The 23,455-nt window shown below is 42.4% G+C and overlaps 2 protein-coding genes across 7 annotated transcripts in view; one reads left to right on the top strand and one right to left on the bottom strand.

Moving 5' to 3' along the window:
• UBA3 (ubiquitin like modifier activating enzyme 3) overlaps positions 1–14,778 on the bottom strand; it is a 32,487-nt gene extending 17,709 nt beyond the window's left edge. Inside the window, exons 1-6 of one of the 6 annotated variants that reach the window (XM_083724582.1) lie at positions 12,719–14,533; positions 3,575–6,621; positions 3,018–3,193; positions 1,440–1,561; positions 602–1,032; positions 334–396 (exon numbers count right to left, since the gene is read on the bottom strand). In XM_083724582.1, coding sequence (XP_083580708.1) covers positions 334–396; positions 602–621 — 83 coding nt within the window. In that variant the 5' untranslated portion in view covers positions 622–1,032; positions 1,440–1,561; positions 3,018–3,193; positions 3,575–6,621; positions 12,719–14,533. Of the gene's footprint in view, positions 1–333; positions 397–601; positions 1,033–1,439; positions 1,562–3,017; positions 3,194–3,574; positions 6,622–12,718 lie in introns of those variants that run through there. The other 5 variants (XM_083724583.1, XM_083724586.1, XM_083724581.1 and 2 more) reach the window with 5 other exon arrangements.
• Positions 77–21,735, top strand: ARL6IP5 (ARF like GTPase 6 interacting protein 5). The gene is made up of 5 exons (XM_083725358.1): positions 77–193; positions 1,506–1,550; positions 2,423–2,714; positions 19,304–19,521; positions 20,269–21,735. The coding sequence occupies exons 3-5, from the start codon at positions 2,539–2,541 to the stop codon at positions 20,439–20,441; spliced, it is 567 nt and encodes a 188-aa protein (XP_083581484.1). The 5' UTR covers positions 77–193; positions 1,506–1,550; positions 2,423–2,538; the 3' UTR covers positions 20,442–21,735.
• The last annotated feature ends 1,720 nt before the right edge of the window (positions 21,736–23,455 follow it).

Below are 23,455 nucleotides of genomic sequence, written 5' to 3'. Positions count from 1 at the left end.
CGTGAAGCCACATGAGCAGCCTCAAGTGGGTGTGATGCTGATCAGCTCCCATCAGCATCAGCCAGCATGGCCAGTCATAATGAGAGCTGTAGCCCAGCAACATCTGGCCAGCCCCACACTGGCTACCCCTGGTTTGAGGCAGAAGATTAGCACCTGAGGGAAGAACCTAGGCGCCTAGAGAGCCAGGCTGCAGGTGCTTTTGATAATTCACACATACTTGTTTTTCTCATATATGGGGGGGGGGGGAGCCTGCCACACATTCCCAATTCAGTGGCCCCCTCGCCCACCTGTGCGGCCCCCCTCCATCCTCTGCCCCCTAAACCCAGCACTGACCCCATCTCTCTCTGCCTCTCTCCCGCTAGCCGCCGCTCCTCTAGCCTCCTTCTTTTCTTCTCCCTATAAAAGAGAGAGAGAATAAAAGAAGGGTCAGTCGCCGACCGGGTCAGGCTCGGGGCTCGCGCGCTCCCGCCACGACTTGGGCGCGGGGGGGGACAGGGCAGAGGCTGAGGGGGCGCAGCTCCCCGCCAGCCCCCTCCCTGGAAGAAGCGGCGGCGGCGAAGGCAGCCAAGCGCGTGGGGGTGGGGAGGAGGCAGGTACTTACGGCTCCTCAACATCCGCCATAGCTGAGCCTCTCTCCTCCTGTCCTCTCCCTCCAACGGCTCGCCCACAATGCACCGCGGCCGGAAGTTCCGAGCCGGGCTCCCACTCGTCCTCGCTGACGGAGGCGATTCGAGCTTCTCCTGAGGGGAGGAGGAGGCACAGAGGCTTCCGGTTTCCGTTAGAGCCGGTCGCTTTTAAAAACACGCGCACGCGCGAACACAGACGCCAAATTCACCGCCCAGCCCAGCCTCCTGTTTCGCCGTGGGTTGAGCGAGTGCCGGGACTAGGTTGTGGGTTCGAATTCCCCTACTCGGCCATGCAGCCCACCGGGTGTGACCTTGGGCCTGTCGCCTGCCCTCGGCCTAAGCGGCCTCACAGGGTGGTTGTGAGGATGAAACGGGCAGGAGAACCATGCACGCCGCCTCGAGCTCCCTGTGGGGAGGGGAGCAAATAAAAGTGATATAAAGAATAAGCTGTCTGTGGGAGGGCAGCATCCTTTGCTACCCCTCCACACAACCATGCGGTTTTCCAGCAACTGGTGCAGCTGCGTCCCAGGTGCGGAGGAGAAACTATAGTCTTTAATTCCTTACGTACATGCTCATTTTATACCGCCCTCCAGCCACAGATCTCAGGGCGGTTCATAAAATAAGACACCATAAATATCCTTTATGATGGTGGCTAAGTAGCCACGGATAGCCCCTTCCTCCACGACTTGGTCGTAGTATCTGACAGCCCTCTCCATGAATCTGCCTCATCCTCTTTGAAAGCCTTCCAGGTTGGTGTCCGCCTCTGCCTCCTGAGCCCTCCCTTTGCAACCAAAAGCTTTCTTAATTTGGTACCTTTTTCTGTCACACTGCGTGACATCTTAGTGCCCTCCCGATTATTCCATTTTGCATTCTCTGCAGACGGCGATCCCTTCAACGGAGTTGTCGTCTCCACCTCTGGAGCAGGTAGTGGTGAGCTAGATGGACCAAGTTCCTAATTAAATTCATGGTTTAGTTGGAGGGCACCCGGTATTTGCATGAGCATGATGAGCAGGACATGTTCAATGCAATAATGCAACGTGAAAATATTTAAATACTCCAGGATGTTGAATCGTCCGTCCCCCTAATTGTGCAATGGGCTTAGTTGTCACGTTGCAACAGCTAGATCATTGATTTCCCAATAAGAGTTTCGTTAGTGTTTAGCATATTATGTGAGCGTGTTTTTTGCTTTCTCTAGTTTAATTGTAGAGGTTGATTAAAATCAGAAAAAAATATGTCCCTGGACCTCATTTCCAGAGAAAACATGGTTATTTTGTACATGACCTTGAGGAAAATTTACTGGTGGCAGTGCAGTCCTATTCAGAAATACTGCTCTAAATGCGGCATACTCTCAGGCAAGTGTGTATATTATTGCAGGTAGAAAGTGCAGTTCTAAATAAATTTATTTAGCACCTTTATACCCCATCCCTTAGCCAAAAATGCTCTCAGAGCCGCTTACCAAAGCCTATGAGTAAACTAGCCCTATCCTCAGGAGCCTTACACTCCAAAAAACAAAATGCGGGTGGAAATGTAAGGGAAGAGAGAAAAGCAAGTGGAGGCACAAATTCTTATTAAAATTGCAAGTAGACATGCATAGCACTGCGCTGTGTTGAGGAACCTTGCAATATATATATATAGATATCTGGCAGGATCTTACACCGGTGTCAGCTTTTTAAAAGGAGCTATTGTGTGAACTATATACATTGCAAATGTTGCATCTTAATTTGCAAACTGGGATTTTTGTGAAGGATAAAATCCGCCCTCCCGCGGCTGCCTTTCCCCCCATTCCTGCTTTGCAGGCAACCAGAAATGCAACTCCAGTCAGCCTGTTGCTGCGTTGCCCTTCTTTAAGGCCGCCCTGCTGACGTCGCGCCGCCGCCGCAGCTGCTGCAGGATTCCGAATGGGAGAGGCATTATGGACGTGCAAGTAGCTCCGCTGAGATCCTGGGACGACTTCATTCCGGGCCACGACCGCTTCGCCCTGCCGGATTTCAAAGACATTTCCAAATGGAACAACAGGGTGGTCAGCAATTTGCTCTATTACCAGACCAACTACCTGGTGGTGGCGGCTACCGTGATCTCCATAGTGGGGTAAGGGCGGGCGCGTTCCGCGGCAAGATGGAGCGGGGGCGCACACCTTTCCTGGCCTGACGCTGGCAACTCTAGAAGAGCAATGGTGCATTTTAGCTTCCGTTCTCCCTTTCTCTTCTGAGGGTAGCAAGCTGCCGCTTGCAAACTGCAAGCTGCTGCTCTGCACATACTAATTGAATAAATTCCCATGGAACTTAATGGGGCTTACTTCTGAGAAGAGGTATATGGGGTTGTGCTGGGCCTCCTTGTTTGCTTTCCATCGCATTCGTATTTGTGGAGAAGCTTCTAAGTAACATACGTTACCGGAAGCGCACTGCTTCGCTCTCTGGTTTTAAGATGGAGGTAGCTTAGCTGTGAGCAAGACGATAGCAAATCCGCTATACAGTATATATCGCAAAGTGTCCTGCATAGAGCAATCCTTCATGAAATTGCTGTTTTAGCCATACAGGGCAGGTGCTTTCTTCGGTGCCGTTGGCTAACTGTAACTTCCTGAACAAAAAAAATTCCTTCCAGTAGCACCTTAAAGACCAACTAAGTCAGTTCTTGGTATGAGCTTTCGTGTGCATGCACACTTCTTCAGATACACTGAAACAGAACGACTCTTAACGACTGCAATAGGTAACAGGCTCATCACAGCTATCTGCCAATCACCCATTCCCACCACCCTTCTGAGTAATACCCCTCCCCACCTTCTCACTATATAGAAGGGTCTGGAAACTTCTGTTTCAGTGTATCTGAAGAAGTGTGCATGCACACGAAAGCTCATACCAAGAACTGACTTAGTTGATCTTTAAGGTGCTACTGGAAGGAATTTTTTTTGTTTTGACTATGGCAGACCAACACGGCTACCTATCTGTAACTGTAACTTCCTGAGTTGATTTCCTTTCTCTCCTTCAAAATGTAGCTGTAGGCATCTTCCTTGTTGAATGTACGTTTTCAAAAGTGAAACCTACGCTTCTATTAGATTTGGATCATGAAATCACCAGCGGGATTCATTAAGACTGTGTTTATGCATGAAGAAATCTAGGTGTTTCTGTGCCAACCCCCCCCCCCCCCCGCCGTGCCTTGAATACAATTGTAACGTTGTATTCTGGAAGTCAGTGCTGTGACCCATTGTTTGTGGGAAATTGGTATTTTGCAACTATTCTTGTTAACCCTTTTGAGAAATGCACTTTTTATTTTATTTTTGCTTCTTTGGGGGTGAATTGGGTTAAATGTGAGGTACTTTTGGCCCAATTAAAAAGCTTCCCTTCTTCGAGACAGTTCGTTTTTGGAAAACCTTGATAAACCTTGGTGCATGCTCTCTCTCATATATATATAGAGAGAGAGAGAGAGAGAATGAGAATGTATTTTAGGCCTAAACTGATGGGCGTTGGTATTCAAAACTCTAACTGCAATTTCTTCACATGAGTCATGCTTGCTGGACTGTGCCACATGGCATTTCATCCTTAGAAACTAGTTTGTTCCTGGCTTCTTTAGAGGACTTGAATGGAAAGAGAAGACTTCCTATGCTTCCAAACCATTAATGTGGCCTTGCCATTTGGAACTAGTCATGATTCAGCCCCTCACTCATGTGACAAGTTCTGAAATTGTTGGTTGAAAATTTGGCAGTCTGGTGACTCATCAGTTTGGCCTCTGCTGCACTCATGAGAGCTAGAAGCTTCTGTTAAATGATTTGTGTGTTAGAAAGCAAAAAACATACCTAAGAGCCATTCTTGCTTCCCTTGCTCATTCACCTCAGAGTCTGATTAAGGGGATCAGATTTTCACTGACCAGGGTTTTTTATTCCTGTCATGGTAAAGGTAAAATAAATGAAATCTTCAATCTGCAGAAGCTGTAGAATGAGTAAACTGAGATTAAGCTCACTTGCTTTCTCTTAAGTCTATTATCATTAATAGAGCCTAATTTAAACATGTTTAACATTTCCCCTTGCTAGAAAAGCTCTCCTCAGAGTAGTGTTTTGGACTACAACTGTCATTCACTCCACCAGCAGGGCCCATAGTTGGGGATGATGGGAGTTTTAGCCCAGGCTGCTTTAGAGCATCAGTGAGATTTTACGGCTACAAGTGTGTGCGTTTAAAAACCCCACAAAGGAATTATTTATATGATACTCAGAACACCTTTTTGAAGAGAACCTGTGAATATATGAAAATTCTGAGCAAAACCACACAGGAAATCCTTCTTCTGTCTCCTTTGAATCCTAAAAGATGAAAGAACAAAAAAGCAAACTGTCTGCCATTTTGGCTTGGTGTTAGATTTAGGCTGCATTCATCAAACTTTCTTAGTTACACTTGCAAATCCTTTTACAGACTGGGTCTTTTACTTCATGCTAAAAGTGAGACAAGGCATATAATTGTTCCTTGATGCTTCCATCAGATAGTCAGAAACAAACAGGACTTCCCTTTATTCCCTAGAGGTGGACATTGTGTTTTTTTAGAGAAAGTCCCTATAGCAGGCATAGGCAAACTCGGCCCTCCAGATGTTTTGAAACTACAATTCCCATCATCCCTGACCACTGGTCCTGTTAGCTAGGGATGATGGGAGTTGTAGTCCCAAAACATCTGGTGGGCCGAGTTTGCCTATGCCTACCCTATAGAATGGAAGGAAGTAATTCTGCTTGGAAGCTAATTGGTGTGGCCAAATGTTTGGAACATGGCATTGAGCACTGGGCTTATTTAACTGACTCTGACCTCTTGATGCAAGTTTAAGGGCTCTCATCCATTCCATTTTCTTTTGATTGCTTTCTGTACATAATGAAAAACGCCTTTCCTTCCATGATGAAAATAATTTATATAAATATTTGTATTCTATATATCTCAATATGTTTTACAACACTAAACACATAAAACCATACAGTAAAACCATAAAAAAGTTAAACAGATATCAATTTAACACACACCATTGTGGAAAGATGTACTGTATTTTTTCGTGTATAAGACTAGGTTTCCCCCCCTAAAAAATAATGTCAAACATTAGGGGGTGTTTTATACTCTGGGCCATCTCCCCCCATTTTCTTAAATCTGAGTCCCCCAAAATAGGAGACATCTTATACATGGGGACGTCTTATAGATGGAAAAATACAATATTTTTAATTGCCTGAATAGGCCTGGCGGAATAGAAAAGTTTTCAGCAGGCATTTAAAAGTTGGCACAGAAGGCATCTGCTGAATATCTGCTCAACGGGCATGGAAGGTGTTAGGCTGGTATCTGATCCCCATTATTGGCAGATGGAACTGCTACATTCATTATTCTATATCACAATGGAGTTGGCCAATATAGGCAACCTCACACCTGTGCTAATTACCTGTGGTAATTGGGAATAGGTGGAGAGAGGCCATGTCCAGTGTGTCTGCTTAGTAGAGAACAAGGGGGGGAAAGATTTCCCTTTCATAATATTTTTGATGTATATAAGTCTTACTCAAAACATACTTGCTTGGAAGATTGTTCCATTCAGATTTACTTAAAAGCTTAAAAAAAAAAACCTAGCTGCAAGCTGCACTAAGTCACTTCTTAATAATCTGATACAAGGTTCATAGAGTAATGCAGAGCACTGTTTATTTTACAATTGCTGAGCTTGCATCTTGGTTTATATGGTTGCATGTTTTAAGGCTTTTCCATAGTTGAATCTTTCTGGCTCCTCTCTTTCCTGTTGTTGCTAGCTGTATGCACTGCAAGATCTTTCAGGGAGTGAGGAAGTGAGGAAGAGCCACCTGTGGTGTTGGCAACTAATTTTCATTTCATATAGCATAGAAAGTACTGTGTCTTAACTGTAACTCCATTAGCCTCCATTGTTTCTTCTTGAACATATGTCATCTCCAACTCAGTTTTCTCTCCCAACTCTTCTTCCAATCAATACTCTTTTATCAGTTTACTGTGTTATCATCTGCCCTGTTGAACAGCCATGTAGCCTTGGTTGTTTTTTTTTTTTATAAAGATATTTATTAGGGTTTTTTATAAAAAATACAAAAATAATAAACAACATTCCTTTTGTCTTAACAAATTTTCAAACCTTTTTGGACTTCCTCACGTTTCCCGTTCACACTTACATTATCAATACATTTTTCCAAGCAAATTATCATATAATTTATAATCACTCTTTTAAATGATAAATAACAATTCTTCAGCAATTTTTGTTTTCTAAAATCTCACTTATCTTCCAGTTCAAATCCAGATTAGTGATGGCCAGTTTTTTATAATCAAGCACCCTTCTTAACATTCCACCAAATTACAATATTTTTGTAAATAAATCTTAAATTTCCTCCAGTCTTCTTCAATCTTTTCTTCTCCCAAGTCTCGGATTCTGCCGGTCATTTCCGCCAGTTGCATATAGTCTATCAGCTGCATCTGCCATTCTTCCAGTGTGGGTAAATCTTGAGTTTTCCAATTCTTAGCGATAAGGATCCTTGCTGCCGTTGTAGCATACATAAAGAATGTTCGGTCCTTCTTTAACACCTTCTGGCCGACTATACCCAGGAGGAAGGCCTCTGGTTTCTTAGTGAAAGTATACTTAAATACTTTTTTCAGCTCATTATATATCATTTCCCAGAAGGCCTTCACTTTCGGGCAAGTCCACCAGAGGTGAAAGAATGTTCCTTCATTTTCCTTACATTTCCAACATTTATTTTCGGACAAGTGGTATATTTTAGCAAGTTTAACCGGGGTCATGTACCATCTATATATCATTTTCATTACATTTTCCTTCAGAGCATTACATGCAGTGAAGTTCAGCCCAGTGGTCCACAACCTTTCCCAGCCTTCAAACATAATATTATACCCAATGTCCTGTGCCCATCTTATCATAGCAGATTTAACCATTTCATCTTGTGTGTTCCATTTCAACAGCAAGTTATACATTCTTGATAATATCTTACTCTTTGGTTCTAACAGTTCTGTCTCTAACTTCGATTTTTCCACCTGGAATCCTAACTTTTTGTCATTTTTAAAAACTTCTTTAATCTGAGCATAATGTAACCAGTCTAGCACTTTACCCTTCATTTTCTCCAAACTCTGCAATTTCCAATTGTCACCATCTTTTTCTAATATTTCCCAATACTTTGGCCAGTTGGCCTCCATATTGAGTCTCTTCCGGGCTTTAGCCTCCAGAGGTGAAAGCCACCTTGGGGTTTTGTTTTCCAACAAGTCTTTGTATTTTGTCCAGACATTAAATACAGCTTTCCTGACAATATGGTTCTTAAAGGCCTTATTGGTCTTAACTTTGTCATACCATAGATATGCATGCCAGCCAAATGCATTGTTAAAACCTTCCAAATCCAACACATCCGTGTCTTCAAGAAGTAGCCAGTCCTTGAGCCAGCAGAAAGCTGCTGCTTCATAGTACAACTTTAAGTCCGGCAGGGCAAAGCCGCCTCTTTCTTTCGCATCAGTTAGTATCTTAAACTTAATTCTAGGCTTTTTGCCCTGCCAGACAAATTTAGAAATATCTCTCTGCCACTTCCTGAAGCACTCCGTCTTATCCACAATTTGTAATGTTTGAAACAAAAACAACATCTTTGGCAATACATTCATCTTAATAGCGGCAATTCGGCCTAGCAAAGAAAGTTTCAATTTTGTCCAACAGTCCAAGTCTCTCTTAATTTCAGACCAGCATTTTTCATAATTATCCTTAAATAGACTCAGATTTTTTGCTGTTATATTTACCCCTAGGTACTTAACTTTTTTCACCAATGTTAGTTCTGTTTCTTTCTGAAACTGTTCTGACTCTATGTCTGTCAAGTTTTTCCCTAATACTTTAGTTTTCTGTTTATTTAATTTGAATCCCGCCACCCGACCAAAGTCTTGAATCAATTCCAAAACTCTTTTTGTACTAGATTCTGGCTCCTGCAGGGTCAAAACTAGGTCATCTGCAAAAGCTTTAAGTTTATATTGTTTCGCTCCGACCTGGATCCCTTGCACCAACCGGTCCCCTCTGATGAGATTCAGGAGCACCTCCAGGACTGTAATAAACAACAGCGGGGAAATTGGGCAGCCTTGTCGTGTTCCTTTTTCAATTTTAAACCCTTCCGTAACCACATTGTTGACTATCAGTTTTGCCTTTTGTTCTGAATATATCGCATCAATCCCGTTTTCAAAACCCCTCCCCACTCCCATTTCTTTTAAATTTCCCTTCATAAACTTCCAAGAGATATTGTCAAAGGCCTTCTCCGCATCTATAAAAACTAACACTGCTTTGGTATTAATTTCTGTTTGCAACAGCTCCAAAATGTCAATAATATTCCTTGTATTAGCAAACATGTGTCTGCCTGGGAGAAAGCCTGCTTGGTCCTTGTGTATTACTTCACTTAAAACTCTTTTAAGTCTGTTTGCCAAAACTTCAGCAAATATTTTGTAATCCACATTTAGAAGGGAGATGGGACGGTAGTTCTTAAGCTGTGTCTTTTCAGTTTCTGATTTTGGTATCAATGTGATAAAGGCTTCTTTCCACGATTCCGGCGCCTTCTTCCCCTCCATAATCTCATTGCTGACCTCCATCAGTGGTTGTATCAGATAGTCATTTAATGTCTTATAATACTTGGAGGTCAAACCATCTGGCCCTGGAGATTTGCCCAATTTCATGTTCTGAATGGCAAGTTCAATCTCTTGTCGAGTTATTTTGCTATTCAAGAGTGTTCTATTTTCCTGTGACAGTTTTTTGAGCCCATTTTTTTCCAAGAATTGTTTAATTTCCATCTCATTTTGCGGCCCTTGAGTGTATAGTTTTTTGAAATATTTCTGGAAACACTTTCTAATTTCCACGGGATATTTCTTCCTTCAATTTCCAAATTTGTTACTGTATTCAACTTTTGCCTCTTTTTCAACTGCCAAGCCAGCAGTTTCCCACATTTGTTTGCCGATTCAAACGTTTTTTGTCTCATCAACTTAATCTTCCATTCAATTTCCTGATTTATCAATTTAGAATATTGTGCCTGGTGGAGTTTAATTTCTCTCAAGATCGGCTGCGATTTTGGGTTTGCTCTTAACTTCTTCTCTAGTTCTTTGATTTTCTCCAAAATCCTGTCTTTCTTTTCATTCTGTGTTCTTTTCTTTATAGAATTCTGTTGTATCAAGAACCCTCTCATGACCGCTTTACTTGCATCCCAGATTGTTCTTTTTTCCACCGTCGTATTCAAATTTATTTCAAAATAGTCCTTTATAACTTTTTGGGCCTTCTTAATAATCTCTTGATCTCTGAACAAATTGTCATTCATCTTCCATCTAAAGGAACCGGTTGGTACTAGTATCATGTCCATTTTCAAAGCATTATGGTCGGAGCAGGTCTTTGGGCAGATTTCCACTTTTCTCACCTTAGGTGCCAGACCTCTAGAAATCCATATTTGGTCGATTCTTGTCCATGTCAGCTGGGCTTCAGAAAAGAATGTTCCTTCTTTTCCCAAGGGGTTCTTTGTTCTCCATATATCAATCCAGTCCATATTATCTGTCATTTCAAAAAAGGTCTTTGGTAGTCTGCCGTCTTTAGTAACATTTTGTCTTTGTGACTTATCCATATTGGTCGATACGATCCCATTCATATCTCCCATCATAATGATGTTATCAAAGTCCAGATATTCCAACATAATCCCATGCAACTTCTTGTAAAATTCTGTTTTCCCTTCATTTGGAGCATAGATTCCTAATATCAAAATTTTCTCTCCTTGGTGCTGTATTTCAATTGCCAAAATTCTTCCATGGTCGTCTTTAAATAAAAATTTAGGTGAAAGGCTCTCTTTTGCATATATCACCACTCCTCTCTTCTTAACTTTGTCCGAAGATATAAATTCCTGGCCAAGCCTTTTATTTATTAATACTTTTCTGTGGAGCCTAGTCACATGTGTTTCTTGTAAACAGATGATATCCAATTGTTCCTTCTTTAATATGTGAAAGATTTTCCTCCTTTTTTCCGGGCTGTTGCAGCCATTAATATTCCAGCTCAAAAGTTGCAGGGACATCCTGGGTAAATCTGGTTATTTTCCTTGGGATGGTGTTTGGTTCTCTGGGTCTTTAGAGTCCACAGGTGTAGGTACCTCTGGTGGTTCGGGCCCTGAGGGCAGTTCAAGTCCTTTATGAAGGTCTTCTCCGTGGGCAATCAGAAATTTATCTCTATCTTCCAAAGTTCTAATTTTAATCTTCCTTCCTCTGAAGGTAAAGGACAGGCCTTGTGGAAAATCCCACCTAAAGATGATTGAGTTGCCTCTCAACAATTTTACCAGCTCCAAATATTCAGATCTAAGATCCAACAGCTGTTTAGGAATGTCCTTGTAAATTTCAGTTCTTCTGTCCAAAATGTCCAGAGACTTCCCGTAGTGAAGGCCTAAAATCTTGTCCCTCTCCTCCTTTGATCTCAATGTTATCAAACAGTCTCTGGGCTTCTCTTTCTTTATAAGTCTTCCAAGTCTAAAAGCTGACACAATTTTAAAGTCTTTTTCCTCTAAATTCCAAAACTTGGAAAATTCTCTGGTCAGGAACTCAGCTAAGTTGCCTTCTTCCACTTCTGGTATTGCCCTTATCCTTAAGTTGGTCTCCCTATTCCGAAGTTCAATCATAGAAAGATAGTTCTGATGTTCACCTACTTGTTTAGTGAGTGGCCTTACTTCTTTTTCCAGCTCACCCAATCTTTGGCTGGTGTCTTCAGCCAATTTCTGATTTTCACCTGCAGCCTCCTTCAGTTGTCCAATAGCTTGTGCATTCTGTGCAACTTGCCCAGACAATTTGTTTAAAGTTTCTGTATTTAAATCTATTTTTGCTGTTTGCTGGTCCACTTTCCTATCCAAAGATTCCAGTTTCTCTAGGATTCTTTCTAGAACAGAACCAGATGCTCCTGAGGCCATCTCTTCTAATTGTAATTCCTCAGTTTCTTCCTCCCCTGCCTGTGGCAGAGAGGCAGCTTTTTCCTCAGATGGTAAAGTAGGCACAGATGATCTGCGTGCCTGTGAGGCTGCAGTTACAGTTGTTAGAGTTGTTTGTCTGGTTCTTGGTCCCCCCTTTCTTTTTGCGCCACTCATTCCAAAGTTATCTAAAAGTCAAGGTCAGGCTGAGTTCCCATGAGAAAGCAACGGCCCAGATGGTAACAGTCATACAGGAGGCCGGGAAATAGAAAGTAAAATAAAAGTCTCTGTTGTAAATTCCAAATCCTCTAGGGGGAGTTTGTAATAGTTTTGAGGAAGAAATAAAATTCAGTCCAGTACAATTAATAACTGTTTAAAATTCAAAGTCCAAAGCCCTCACAAATAGTTCCCAGCAGAGTCAGGATTTGCTGTTAAACAATGACAGTGTTTCAAATGGTGCTAGCTGGTATTCTCAATGTTTCAAAATAGCAGGTTCTCAGATTGTTTCAAAGTTCAGATTCAAAGTAACCATGTCAGCAGACTGACAGTTCAATTGCACAGGCAGCTCCAGCACCTGGGTTTCTTGCTTATAATGTAAATCCCATAAGAAGAAGATGTCACCATGCCAATAAGAAACAAAAAATCCACCATTCACAGCTCTAAATCCACTTAATATAGAGTTCAATGGGTGCTCAAATCAAATAGCTCAAAAAGTCTCTCTTTACCTTCACTCTCCAGCTCTTTGCTTTGATATTCAGTGGGAGCGGAAGACGGACTTCCTACTTTTCGTCTCTCCGCTTTCGGCCAAATTCAGTTTAGATTCCAATCTCCAATAAAATATGATCCTTACTCACGGATTGTAGCTTTTTCAACTCCAATTTTGCAGGAAAAGAGGTCAGCGCTCACCGGCAGCAGCAGCGCGGCTTCACTCCGCAGATCGTGAACCGACTCACAGCACCGCAGCCCCCTCCACCGATCCAGAGCCCCTTACGGGGTTCCTTCAGCGATTTGGGGGTCGCTCCTGGTGCCCGCCGAGTCTCAGGACCACAGGCTCTTGCTGCCTGTGGGTCTCCAAAGCGGGTCTCCGTTTCGCCGTAACGGACGACCCTTTTTCTGCGGAGCTTCCTCCTCACAAAGGAGAAAGGACCGCCATTGCCGTTCGCGCCGCCTCCGGAAGTCCTCTAGCCTTGGTTTTGTTTTGTCCCCTTTGTCCTCTGTGTTCAGTCTGTTGCCAAGTTGTGTTCCTTTCTCAGTCTTCTGTAGGCAAAATAAATCTCCTCTTGTTCTGATCACATGATGTCTCTTCTAATCTGCACATTGACTTTATCTCTGCTCCTGGATCCATTGCAGGCTTCTTCCCACCGTCTTTTCTCCCCTCTTACATTCTTCCTTTGACCTTTGCTCCACCACTTCCATCCAGCTGAGGGTCTCCTGCTCCCTCAAATTACTCTACTCTTGCTGCACCTTATGCTTGGAACTGCCTCCCCAAATACCTGTGTGATGCTACTTGCATCTCTTCCTTCAAATCTCTCCTCAAAACTCACTTTTCCCATGAAGTCTTAAGCCTGGTGAACATTTAACTCAGGCCAGCCAATGAGGAACATTTACAGTTCAACTAATTAAGTTATGAGGTTTATGAGATATTTCTGTCCTCAACATCACAATTTAGTAAGCCTGGAGTGTTCTTAAAATTGGTACTTTAAGCTAAGCATTGTCTGTTATAGTATGCAGCTGAAAGAAGGGCAGTGAATAATAAAACTCCAATTGGATGCTGTGGCAAGTCTTGTTTTTGCTTCTGGAGTTTTTTCTATAGCTTACGTAGCCATGTTTCAAGCACTGCCTCTCTTCCAGATCCTGTCTTGCTTCTATTACATTCATAGCTTTGCAGTGCCCTTTATTATCAGGTTTGTTTTAAATGATCACATTCAGTTGAGCCTCCACCAACAAGGGCCATATGCAAAAAGTACATTATATTTAGCCTGACACAAGCAGGTTGCTGAATTAGATTTTGTATGGCATATCTTTAGTCTACAGTTCTTGGTTTCTCTTTTCCGCTTCTGTCCCCTACACCACCACCCCTGGTCACAGATGTCTGCTTCAATTTCATCACTTAACTTTTAACTGGCACTCTCTACAGCCAGCCATTGGTAATGCACTATGCATCTTTGTGCCCTTCCAACTGAGTAGGAGTATTTTTTAATCTCTCTGCAAAAAGGCAATTCTTTCCAAACTTAACATAGCCTTTCCTATAGTACTGCTGCAGAAACAAAACTAAAAAAAACCCATAGTGATATGGAAGATCTATTAATTTTATCTCTTTCAGTCAAGGTCTCTTCCTAATTCAGGAGGCAACTTGCCTTACTTTCTGGTCCCAGAACATGGAAACCTGTGCTCCTATCACTTCCCTAAATGAACCTTCCCAGCTTCTTAAAACCAAGTATTTCACGCATTGGTGCCAAGTTGTTGGAGAATACAAGCTTGCTACAGTGTGCTAACACACTGGAAGCAGGGATCTCATAATCAGGCATGCAGTATGCAGTGCTTACCTGGTGGTGGTACATAGGCTGAAACCTTATTACTAAATCTAGTCCGTTACAGCTTTGCGTTTGTTTGGTGGCTTCTTTTATCGTTCTTAGCGACATCTCGGACTGCATTGGAAGCTTCCAGCTTCTGGGATTGTCCTTAATCCCAGCACCTGCAGCATTGCTTAGTCTGCCCATTTGAGTTAATGCAATGACTTCCTGCTTGCAGTTCATCCAACCAAGACACACTTGAGTATGAAATGAGATTTCCACAGTCAGTCTGTTCCACTTTGCTGCAGATGGTTGGAAAGCAAATCTTCTAGTAGCAAATGGAAGCATGTTCTGTTGGCTTGGCTGTATAGAGGAGTACATTATTTGTTTGCCTGTAGATCACTTCTTTATTTTTCGCCCCACCTGCTTTCTTCTAGGTGCAACATCTTTCCAGCAGGCAAAAGTTGTTTCCTGTATCTCTCAATGAGACCTTAAGGCATCCATTTAGTGGTCTATTTATATTGAGTGCTTTACACCTCCTGGTTATTCCTGCCACCACTACAAAACCTATTCCTTGGCAATAAGAACTAATCACCTTCTCCCCAAGTTTGTTTTTGTACGTTGTCCGAGTAACACCAACCTCAAATAACCACCGTGCTACCATGCTACAAGATGTACATATACTGGTGGTGTCTGATACGTTCAATAAATCTCTCTAACGAGGGCTATATTTAGAGTGTATCCTATAACTAACCTAGCTCCTGATACCACCTGTGGCATTTAATGACTCCCACTTGGAGGACTTCAGAGCACACTTCAGACATGATGGATTACTTGTCTTATCACCTTAGCTAAGATGGTATCAGCATTGACCTCCTGCTGTTAGAGAAGAACTTTCTAGGGTGTTACCTTGTATTCAGAATTATTCCAAACATATTATATGTGCACTTCTCTTAGGCAGCGGCTGGCTGTTATTCTTGCCAAATGAAGACCATATAATTGTTGATTCAATAGAAATAAATTTGGAGGCAGCAGTTAGGACAGATTCTGAAGTAACATACAATGTTGGCAGGAGGAAGCTTTCGAAGGGACTCTGTACACTCATGCATGTTGTGTTTGAAATGCTCGGCCAGAGAATTTGCCTTGGGACAATTGCATAAGCAGGATGCAGCAGCAGCTAAGGGAAAATGCACCAAGTTCTCCGTCTTTTTAATCTCAGACTATCCTCTGAAATGAGATTGCAGATGGTAACCTAGATACATCTCTGTTCAGCAGGCTCAACCGTAGTGGAAGAGAGAATGTGATAGTTCCTGCTTTCTGCTTTGGGTCTTGGGGGAGCAGTGTGTTGGAGGTCTCAGGGCTTAGCTTGTCTCCTTTAAAGCTTGTAAAGATGGGGAAATTAGCTGGACTATGCTTTGAGTCTGGGATGTAGGCAGGCATAAATGTTGTTGGGGCTCAACAGTTTCGAAAGGGCAGTATCTGTTTACAGCCTGTGTCTGCAGATGGCCTTCCTTGCTACCTACTCATTGCAAATATGTAGGGCAGGAGTAGCCAATATGGTGCCATCAGATGCTGCTGGTCTGCAACTTCCAAGACCCCATCACTATTCTTGCTGGATGGGGCTGATGGAAGCTGTAGTTCAACACAATCTGGAGGGACTGCGTTGGTTACCCCTCATGTAGACAGTGAAGTTTCAGATAGGTAGCCGTGTTGGTCTGCCATAGTCAAAACAAAATTTTTTTTTTCTTCCAGTAGCACCTTAAAGACCAACTAAGTTAGTTCTTGGTATGAGCTTATGTGTGCATACACGTGTATCTGAAGAAGTGTGCATGCACACGTAAGCTCATACCAAGAACTAACTTAGTTGGTCTTTAAGGTGCTACTGGAAGGAATTTTTTTTGTGTAGACAGTGAAGGTTGGTTTTATGATTTAATGACTGATGTGCCATCTTGTTCCCATGACTATGGCAAACATCTTACCCCTTTTAACTGTGTTCCACTGCCAGTTGCCCACTTGGTGCTTTGCAATTTGATGCAGATACAGAAGCAAACAAGCTATTGCACTAGGCAACTTCTGAACCACTGCTTTTGACAGTTTTAAACAAGCTTCCTCACAGTTACAGATTAAAGGCCTAAAAATATGTCTTGATAAAGATTCTAGCAGGCACAGAGACTAACACTTCCAGTTATCAGTTTTTCTCGCCTTGTCTGCTTTTTGACCTGTTAACCTCTCACTTCTAGGAGACAGTATTCATGGCCATTAACAACAAATTCTGTTGGGTTGAATCCAGACTCATTCATGCTTGAGTAAAACCCATGAAATCAAGAAGACATAACTTAGGTCCCATTGATTTCCCTAGTTCAACTCTGTGCACGACTGAATCTGGATCTAACCTAAAGCCTGTAGCCAAAAAAAGTGAAGCTTAGTTAACGATGCTTTATTTTGATCCAAATGGCACATTGAGTTCTGCAGCAGAATCTGACGTTTATAGTCTCAGAACCAGCTAGGTAACAAAGATATAACAAATCCAGTGTATTATCTTGCACTCTTTCCTTTTTAGGAAATCCGCTTTAACTTTCCTTGTGTTTAATTTCACATGTATTTGGGTTTTCAACAGCTTTCAGCCAATTCAATTTGCTTTGAAAACTGGAACCTTTGAGTATTGGTTATTGCAAAGAGATTTTTACCTGCATAGAATAAAATTGCTTTGAGTGTTTTCTGCCACATATACTAGTAAGGGTGCCAGAGAAGGCAGACAGTTGATTGATGTTAAACACTTCCCCCAAACGATTTTGAATTAGTCTGAAAGATGATGGCTTGCCTGCCTGTGTAGTGCAGCAAGGACTTCAAATCACTTGCCTACAACTACAATAGCTCACGTTTTAAGGTAGGAACCTGGTCCACAATCACACATGCACACGGGGAGCTGCCTTACACTGAGTCAAATCACTGATCAGCTCTCCAGAGGTTTAGACAGAGGTATTTCCCAGTCTTACCTAGAGATTGAACCTGGGACCTTGTGCATGCATAATAGATGTTCTACCACTAAGCTAACTGCTGTAGGAATCAATTCTGTTACCAAGTGCAATGTGTATAACTTTTATTTTTATGTCATAATTCTATACAATACTCTGGTACAAAACCCGATGGCAGTAAGACGCCCAATGTGATGATGTCCGCCTTGAGTTACTGTTCACTTTTTCCAGGCAGAACATTCAGAAAGTTTTGCTCTAAATATAGCTTGTGGCTGACCAGAAGTGACTCAGACACTGCAAACAGCAAGCAGACCCGGCCTGTTTTTAGTATGCCATGCGTGAGTTCCTGTGAGCAGCAGGAGCAGGTGGCCACCCAACCTGAAGCTGTGATGAAAGGAAGATGGGTCTCCTGCTCTTTCACAGCAGTTGTATCATCTCCATTTTATTAAACTGGCAAAGATGGTAAAACTAGCACACGTTAATTGTGTGTTGATAGACATGAATTAAGCCATAGATGTACTTCTCAAGGCAGTGCTATGCAACGTATTGAGGAGGCCAGCAAGGACCCATTCACAAATCAGGGGCTTGGGCAAGGACTGGGTTCTTCACCCATTTGAGTTTATCCATGGCAGTGCAATGTTCAGATGACGGTGAGCCCACAGCTCTGTGTGCCTTAGTTTTGCCTTTGTGATGGGTGTTGTGCTTGTGAAAAGCATGTGAGCGAGGACGGTGGCGCATCCACTGGTTTTTATCTATACTAAACACAGTGGGCTGAAATCTAGCATGTGTAAAAGTTCTGGGTTATATGTAAAACAGCGTCTTCTGTGGGTTGTAGGCAAATGTGTTCAGCTCACACAGCAGAACTGCCTTCCCCATACCCCCACCCACCCACATCTGTTCCAGAAAGGATTGGAAGAAATTCTTTAGATTCAGCCCCAGGTCACAGACCTGCAGGGTGGTTGTTTGTCCAGTTCAGCTTTTTCAACTGCGATAACTTTGGGTGTCCCTTCCCCTCCCCCACTTCCTTTGCATCCCGTTTGATTTTATTTTGTTGGCATCTGTTGAGCTGTTAGTTTGAAATTATTTGAATTGTACCATTCAGGTCTGTGGGTTCTCTGCACTTCGTCTTGACCCTTGGTGGTTTGTCTGACTCCTTGTGACGGGGGTGAGGCAAGGAGGGATGCATGTCATTGAGACCACCCCACCAGACAACTGCACCACCACCCACCTATCTGGTGTTCATGTCTTGTAAGAGAATAAAGCCAGGTTGGGACTGGCACTGTTGCCATAGAATACAATGTTGTATGCTGCGGTGGGTGGAAAGGTAAAGGCGATGTTGGTTTGTTTTTAAGCTATGTCCTCTATTACAGAGGACATATCTGAGGGGTGGGGGGAATCTGGAACTGGACTTATTTATTTTTACTAGCAAGTCTGTCCTGGTGGGGTTGATGAGTGTGGATAATAATAATAATAATAATAATAATAATAATAATAATTTATTCATGCTCCATCCATCTGGCTGGGCTTCTCCAGCCACTCTGGGCGGCTTCCAAAAAATATTAAAATACTGTAATACATCAAACATTAAAAGCTTCCCTAAACAATGCTGACCTACATCTTTCTGCTTTGCATGCAGTATTTAGGCCCTGGGTCTCTTCCCAGATTTCTGCCAGTTAAGGAGAGTTTGTGTCAGAGGCACAGCTTCCTATCGTTCCAGCAGTTTCCCTAAATGCAGCACTCCCTCCACCTGCATAGAAATGAATGGAAACTCCTAATTGGGATGCCATTAAGATGGAGACTATTTCTGCTTCCGCCCCTGTTAAGCGCAGCCTTTGAAAAGGAAGTCTCTTGAGATGAGCATCCAGCCATAACTGCTTGGTGTGGTCTTGAAGGCGTGTGATGCAACAACTTCCCTGAAGCTAAGCAGGCAGCCCAAAATCCTCTGTATATCCTCTTGAGTTCCCTGGAGGAAACTCAGGGTATAAGGATCAATAAAATGCATACTTTTTTTTTTTTAAAGAATAGTTCAGTCGCTTTCCCTTGTCTAATCCTTTCACAGGTATATTGGTTCTGCAATTCTACTGCAGTACTTTACAAATGAATAATTTAGCCACTGTTAATGGGCCAACCCCCCCTCCCCAATTCCTTTTAGACTTGACTCCAGAAACATAGGGTGATTTGTAGATGCAGGAAGATGCATGCAAAATGTCTTTATGTTGATATAAAATGCTTGAGTAACATTTGGAAGACATTGAGGGCGTTTGTACCTTTTGGTCTCTGCAGATTTCTGAATCCACTGAGCATGATCCTCGGTGCTGCTGTGGTGGTCCTGGTGTTCACAGCATTTGTGTGGGCATCGCACAACAAAGACTTCATTCGCAGGTTTAAGAAGCACTATCCAGCTGCCTTCGTGGTCGCTATCATCTTGTTGAGCTACTTCCTGATCTCCTTTTTTGGGGGCGTCATGGTGTTCATGTTCGGAATTACGTTTCCTCTGTTCTGTGAGTGGAAGTCTGCTTATTTTTGAAGCAGCTTTTCCTTTTGCTGTTTTGTTTTGTTCTGGACATTAAATGCCAACCTTGGTAGGAATTTTTTTCTCATTAACAATCATGATCAGAAGCCAATACATATGTTTTATTTGTAGAAATATTTCTGTATAGCTTACTGCCTCAGTCTCAAAGCAACATACAGCCATTTAAGCAACTTCAATATTAAAATTGCCATACAGCATAAAAATACAGCTGGTAGCCCCAGGCAGTATTATTATTATTAGTAGTAGTAGTAGTAGATGAAGAAGATGGTGATGATAATAATAATGATGATGGTGCTGATGATAAAACTTGCTGGAATGAAGCACCAGCCCAAAAATACATTAAATGTATTTTTAATGGGCACCGGAACATCATTAATATCAATGTTTTCCTAAGCTCAGCGGGGAGGTGGTTCCATAATGAAAGTGCCACCACCAAGAAGACCCTCCCTCTGGTTGCTGCCAACCAAGACAGCCTTTCTCAGCTGATCATAGAGATCACACAGGACAGTAATATAATAAGTGACATTGGTTTTTATTTGCCATTGTACTATGATCAGAAGCTTTCCAGAGAGTTATTATGGCTGGGCAGTATCGGCAGATAGAATGCGCTCTTGGAGCTGATGGTGATAGAACATGCATCGCATGTAGGTATGAAGCGGACAATATCTGTTGGGTATTAATGTGCTTTTTTGCTCTCTCTCCCCCCCCCCCCCAGTGATGTTTGTCCATGCTTCCTTGAGGCTTCGGAACATCAAGAACAAAATGGAGAACAAGATGGAAAGCATAGGCTTGAAGAAGACTCCCATGGGCATTGTGCTGGACCTTCTTGAACAGCAAGAAGAAGGCATCACCAAACTGGCTGACTACCTGGCTAAAGCAAAGGAGTAAAAAAACACACGCATGCGGTTTATGGCTCTCTGGGCACTTGGTTGGGCTTGACCAGCATCGCTTTTCAGTCTGGGTGTGTGACAATACGCAGACTGCGAAGATGAAGTGTGGCAAAATAAACAACCCCAAGTTATTCAAGGACACCCTGACCAGGATGGGGAGGTGATAGTAACCCTTCTGTGACATGCTAAGAGATCTGACACACAAATCCAATTGGTGGGTCATAGCACTATTTTGTGGGGGGAGGGAGGGAGGGGAGCGTGGGAATTGGAGCGTGGGAATTCTCTAAAACTATTTATGTTAGTGTTTTTCAAAGTATTCAAAGTGCACTAAATGCAAGCAGCCCCTTTCACTCGCTGTCTGTCCAAGAAGATAAATCCAAAATTAGTATGAATGAGGTCTTAAAAGTCCATTTTACAGTGTTTTGCAGTGCATCTTAATGTGCCTCTTGAGTGGTCTGTGTTTCCAAATGGAGAAGTGGAGAACTCAAATGTAGTCACATAACATGCACAGCTTGTTAGGACAAATCCTTATCTTTCTCCATTTACAAATGGAGACCTTCGTTCTGCATGAGAATTGCAAGTCTGCATAGATAACATCTAGCAAACAAACATTCCTTCAGTGAACCTATGCAGAATTAAAATATTTGGGGGGCAGGGAGTTGCATAACAATACAAACATGATTTTCTGTGCATGCCACATCCAACATGCTTTTATATAATAGAATTATGTAATTATTTAACTCGGCCAGGCTTGATCTGCTATTAAATAGAAGTATGAGTCCTTTAAGAGTCTTTAGTCAACACTTATAGATATATTTTATAGAACAGATGAACTGGAAAATGGACTCTTAATTTTTGCTGAAAATGTATTGTGCTGGAACGAAGGGTGGGGCTGTCCTGGTTTTATTTCCTATAAGGGGAAAAAAACCAGTTCATGCAACCTTTTACAACATATTTAAAGCACCTTGAATTTTTGCTTGAAAGATGGTTGAAAACTTTATTCTAGTCCAACATTGCATATCACACACCTGTATTTTCTTTCTTCTGTGTATTTATGTGCTGTGATCAGACTTGTTTATTTATGCAGCAGATGTCCACAGAATAATATCGCTCATGTGATTCTTTGGATTGGTGTTAGCATTGTAGTCCTCTGCCCACTCTTCCTTTTTTAAATTAAGAGATGTAATGCCTCATTCCATACCTTAATTGTAAAATGATTAGTATTTTGTTGGAAATATGGCTCTATCTATGTATTCTAGGATTTAAGAGAAGTAAACTGGTTTTGATCTGTATGTTGTCTCATTTTAACTGTGCTGAGTGATTCTTTTCAGTGTTTGATTTAGCCAATGGCTCCATCGTTGCCATTTTGATTCAAAAATAGAAGAAACCAACACAGATTCTACTATAATTTTACTGATGCTTTCTCAGTGCAAATTATTTTAAAGGAATTGATCACAAGTGCAAAGCAGACACATTCTTGATTCTGTTTTTGACCTGGGCAAGAGTGATGTGTCTGAAATACGTGGTTGAGAGACAAAACTCCCTGTTTTGAATTGGTTCTATTGCCATTTCATGACCAGTGATGCAACATTTTCTGGGGATCTTGCTGTTGGGTTGCTGTTCCCTGTGAACACTGCTGAGGTGTGCCTGGCCATGGAATTGTTAACATGCACAGAGTTCCGAAGAAGAATGTCTACTCAAAGAAACAGTGTTTGGATGTGCTTTAATGCATGCACATTTGACCTCTGGTAACAGAGGCAGGAATTTACAGGCTAGCCGTTGCGAATCCCTTTGTAAATGAATGCACTTTGTAGACTTCTACCATAGCCTTGTCATGGTTGTATAAAAAGATGAGTTTCCTTCTCAAACCTCTCACTATTTTTCATGTAAAACATTCATTTTTGTTTTGTTTTGAATTGAGAGTCTTTAATTCCTTTGTGCTTTATCAATGGAAGCATCTCTTTTCACTAGCGTCGTTGCTGCCTTTTAACCTTGGGGAGATACGATGTATCTCCTGGGGGGCCATAGGATGCTGTGGACCTACCCCTCTGTAGTTCGAGAGAAAGGACGGTCTGTGGGAAACGGGCCTCCTTGATGTGGTGATGGAGGAATGATCCACTGACTGTGCTCAGAGGACAGTAGAGCCTGAAACAGGGGAGGCCTAGTTGTGAAGGCCTGTTGTCCACCTGACATTCGTCCAAAAAAGAGCACAATAAAATAGCCTGGGAACTAAGACATTTTCTCCCCCATTAGGCTTAGGAAGGCTGTAGATCATCTCACGGTGAAATGTATGGTATGTGTTATTTTAAAGTTGCATCCATAAGGCACTAAAGGACTGCAGTAATTAGTAGTACCTGGCGCTTCAAGAATTTGCTGACTTACCTGCTCGCTCGCTCGCTCGCTCACTCTCTTTCTTTCTCTCTCCCCACCCTTTCTTTCCTCCAGAGAACTGTCTTCACTATTTGCTTTTCAGGGTGCAGCGACAAAGAGGTGAGATAGGCAAACATATAAGGAGCTAGTTTATCCTTCTGACCTCCCAGTGAAACCCGTGTTGAGCGTGTTCCTCAGCATGAAACTTGAAGTCCCTTTGTCTAAATTTACAAAGAGATACCATGTTTAGAAACTCCTTATGGTACTGGCTGTATCGGCTGTCAACATTGACCGCAGCTGTGCATAGTTGTTTGCTCTCCACACCCGCTCGCTCCCCCACTGCCATGTACTGCTCTAGCTGATGAGCTGTGCCATTACCTGTGATCCCCACTTAAGTCTGAATTCAGCCAGACTACTAGTTAGAAAAAAGTGCAGTCCCACCCTTGTATATCCTCCAGTTATTCATTCTGAGCAAGATAAAACTGATCTGATAGATGTACTGGCTGGATCTGAGTAACTCTGAATTAGGGTCTATTGCACTGTAAAAACTTTGAAATTGAAATGCTACACAAGTGAGCAATAGCTACAAGAGTAGACAAAGACAATGCTCAACTCCAAATCCCTATCCAAACCCCCATCTAT

Source organism: Podarcis gaigeae (genome assembly GCF_964106915.1).
Source record: "Podarcis gaigeae genome assembly, chromosome: 2".
In the NCBI taxonomy this organism is placed as follows: domain Eukaryota; kingdom Metazoa; phylum Chordata; class Lepidosauria; order Squamata; family Lacertidae; genus Podarcis; species Podarcis gaigeae.
The sequence above is the reverse complement of the archived record's forward strand: the minus strand, read 5'-3'. Positions and strand labels throughout refer to the sequence as shown.